The 3703-nt window shown below is 47.3% G+C and overlaps 1 protein-coding gene across 1 annotated transcript; it reads left to right on the top strand.

Annotated features, from left to right (window-relative positions):
- Positions 1-1545: 1545 nt before the first annotated feature.
- Positions 1546-2838, top strand: LOC113911419 (proteasome inhibitor PI31 subunit). Its single transcript, XM_027573990.2, has one exon. It carries the CDS (start codon positions 1663-1665, stop codon positions 2476-2478), a length of 816 nt encoding a protein of 271 aa, XP_027429791.1. The 5' UTR covers positions 1546-1662; the 3' UTR covers positions 2479-2838.
- The last annotated feature ends 865 nt before the right edge of the window (positions 2839-3703 follow it).

The following is a 3703-nucleotide window of genomic DNA, read 5'->3' as shown; positions in this document are numbered from 1 at the left end:
TCTGAGATAGAGACTAATTTCAGTTTGATCCCACAGGAAGCTCTGGAGCATAAATTGCACCACAGAATTAGCCTCGCCTTGTTGCAAATGGTTAGCCCTCTGTAACCCCCTATGTAATTCAGTCATTGGTCAAGATCTACTGGTAGGAATAGGAAGAATCTTTGTCCCCTGGGAGAGAGCAATTCACTGAGTCAAATCTCCTGGAGGATAGGATGGTCAGTGAGTAAAGTGGATCAGGTTGCAGGATCAACATCTACTACAGGATCCAACTAATCTGGCTTTGAATCCCACCATATAGCTACTAGCTATTCAACACTTGCTCTCTGACCTTGTGTTCTTTATCTATAAAATTGGAAAATAACACTTGTCTCTCAAGATTGGAGAATTAAAAAAATAAATGCGTGCCTAGCACTTGGGCTAGTGCTAATCAAACAATATTTTTAAAAATGCTCCGTAGTTAGAAAGCAGAAGTGATTGAAAGAACAGTATGATTTCTCTCAATAGGACATGCTGCTTAGCCAAGTTCTGCAAGTAAGGAAATATTTTGGGGTCCCCCTCTTGCAAAGCTTTACACAATAAAGGTATCTTGCCTCTTTTCACAGACATCTGTATAATCACCAAGTTCCCACCAAGTGGTAGCACTTAAGAAAGAGCCAAGGTGGTGGGGGAAGTGCAGAGATTCTCATGAGAGCAATAGCCTTGCCCAGAAGATATAGAATAAGCAGCAGAAGTCATGACACCCAGAGAAAGGAAACTAGAACAGGAAGAAAAGAGAAAATGTTGAACCCATGCCAGAGCTGACCACACTTATTTGTGAAGACATATGAGACACCTGGTTGGGGAGAAGATGCACCCAACACAAGACTCGGGTCCTACAATAGCAAGGGGATGGTGATGGAGTCAGATAATGAAGAATAGTGATGGATCCCTAGGGATTACAACTCTCATTTTTATTCATGTTGGGGATATATGCCTAACTTACAGGTAGAGGCTGACAGGTGACATTTGTGATTGGCATCACATTCAGTTGGCTTGCCTGGAGCACTTTTCTAGAGTCGTAAGATACATCAGGAATAAAACACAGATTCCTGCTATAGCATATACCCTAGCAGGGGATAAACATAATAAATAAACAAATAATATCCTGCAGTATGTTAGAAGGTGGTAAATGCTATGGAATTAAAACATAGAGAGTAGAGTAAGGCATGAAGGAGCAAGTTGAAGTATTAAATAAGTGGTCAGGTAGTGCACAGCATGGTGACTGTAGTTAACAATGCTATATTATATATTTGAAAGTTGCTAAAAAAGAGTAGATCTTCAAAGTTCTCACAAGAAAAAAATGTATAACTATGTGTTGTGATGCATGTTAACTAAACTTATTGTGGTCATCATTTCTCTTAATACATACATATATCAAATCATTACCGAAAACGAATGAATACAATGTTAATATGTCACCTCCCCCCTCATATATATATATACATATATATATATAATATTATATATATATACATATATATATATAAAACATATATATAGGGAGGTGGGGACTAGGCCTGGGCGGGCCGAGTAGCGGAGGGTAGTCCTCCGCAGTCGCAGGGCCCAGTCGGCTCACGGCACTGTCTCCCTTCCTTCCTCCGCCCGCAGGAGCCGGGGGCGCCCATGGCGGGCTTGGAGGTACTGTACGCGTCGGCGGCGCCGGCCATCACCTGCGCGCAGGACGCGCTCATCTGCTTTCTGCACTGGGAGGTGGTGACGCACGGCTACTACGTCTTGGGTGTCGGCGACCAGCCAGGTCCCAATGATAAGAAATCAGAACTGCTGCCGGCCGAATGGAGTAGCAATAAAGACCTGTATGTCCTCCGGTATGAGTCTAAGGATGGGTCCAGAAAGCTCCTTGTGAAGGCTGTCACCGTGGAGAACAGCATGATCATTAATGTGCTGGAAAGTGGGTCACAGCAGGTATCAGATTTGACCCTGAATTTGGATGATTATATCGATTCAGAACACCTGGCTGACTTCCACAGGACCTACAAGAACAGTGAGGAACTTCGGTCTCGCATTGTGTCTGGAATCATCACACCTATCCATGAGCCCTGGGACAAGGCTAGCGTCAGCAGTCCCCACCAGGAGTTTCCACCTGCCACTGCCAGAGAGGTGGACCCCCTCCGAATTCAGCCACAGCACCCACACACGAGCCGGCAGCCTTCCTGGTGTGATCCCCTGGGCGCGTTTGCTGTCGGGGGAGAGGACCTGGACCCCTTTGGGTGTCGGAGAGGTGGCATGATTGTGGATCCCCTGAGGTCTGGCTTCCCAAGAGCACTCATTGACCCATCCTCGGGCCTCCCAAACCGTCTTCCTCCAGGCGCTGTGCCCCCAGGAGCACGCTTTGACCCCTTTGGACCCATTGGGACCAGCCCATCTGGACCTAACCCAGACCATCTCCCCCCGCCGGGCTTCGATGACATGTACCTGTGAAGGCCTCAAGAATGTAACAGCCCAGCCTTCCCTCCACTGTCCTGGAGCTGCCGCCGCTGGCCCCATCAGCAACCGTGTTCTTGCGGGCTGGGGGCAAGGGACCCTGCCCATGTGTTTGCGGGCCGGCTGAGATCGCCTCCCCACCCCCTGTCAGAGCCAAGGCACCTGCTGCAGCTCTCCACCTGGCTGCATATAGGTCCCAAAGAGACATCATTGTGTCTTTCTCCCCACCAGCTCCCCCACACTTCTCAAGGGAGACTCCGGCAACATCTCCCCCCGGCCCGATGCTGTCCCAGCTGCAGCGCTATAAGAACAGAACGCATTTTGGATGTTATTATAAGAACCAAATGTCAATACAAAAATCATGTTGCCAGTCAAAAAAAAAAAAAAACATATATATAGGGTGGTCATGATAGGCCTTTGGAAGAGGGTAAGATTTGAGCAAAGACATAAAGGGGGTGAATGCATTAGTTTAGTGGTTTAATGGATGTCTCGGGGAGGGGGGAAGGGGGGAAGCATTTCAGGCAGAAGGAACAGCTACAGCAAAGAAAAAGCAGAGAATCTGGTGTGGCTTTTTTTTTTTTTTTTTTTGAATTATTTTTTTAATTAATTTTTTAAAGATTTTATTTATTTGACAGAGAGAGAGATAGCGAGAGATAGAGAGAGACAAGCAAGGGGAGTGGGAGAGGGAGAAGCAGGCTCTCTGCCAAGCAGGGAGCCTGATGTGGGGCTCCATCCCAGGACCCTGGGATCATGACCTGAGCCGAAGGCAGACGCTTAACAACTGAGCCACCCAGGCTCCTGAATCTGGTGTGTTTAAGGGAAAGCAAAAAGAGGAATATGCAAGGAGAAGAGTGTTACAAACTGAGGTCCCAAGAGTGACAAGCAGCAGCATCGACGTGTGCAGCAGGGGATTAAAAGTGGAAGGGCACCGAAAGGTTGTTGCTGATCCTCTCTCATGACCTGGCTCCTGATCTCCGTTAAAAGATCGTTAGAAGATCAGAAGCCACAGCTGTTCTGTTGTTCTGTTGTCAAGTATCATCTTTGGCCTGAGCTAGCCTTTTGTTGTGTTTTGCCTACTGGATTAAACTTGCTACCCTCTCTCCCATCCCCTGGTGCTAACTCCTACTCAAGGTTGTGACATTCTCGGGATTTCCCTACAACTAGCATATTTTTCTCCTTAGCCTTTCCACCTCCGTGCTCCCCGGGGTCCAAGTGCGTTCCA

This window comes from Zalophus californianus, chromosome 12 (genome assembly GCF_009762305.2).
Source record: "Zalophus californianus isolate mZalCal1 chromosome 12, mZalCal1.pri.v2, whole genome shotgun sequence".
Lineage (NCBI taxonomy): Eukaryota > Metazoa > Chordata > Mammalia > Carnivora > Otariidae > Zalophus > Zalophus californianus.
This window is presented reverse-complemented; position numbering and strand designations above follow the sequence as displayed.

What these genes read in the sequence shown, in the direction of transcription:
- LOC113911419 (XM_027573990.2), top strand. Translation starts at nt 1,663, where the DNA reads ATGGCGGGCTTGGAGGTACTGTACGCGTCGGCGGCGCCGGCCATCACC.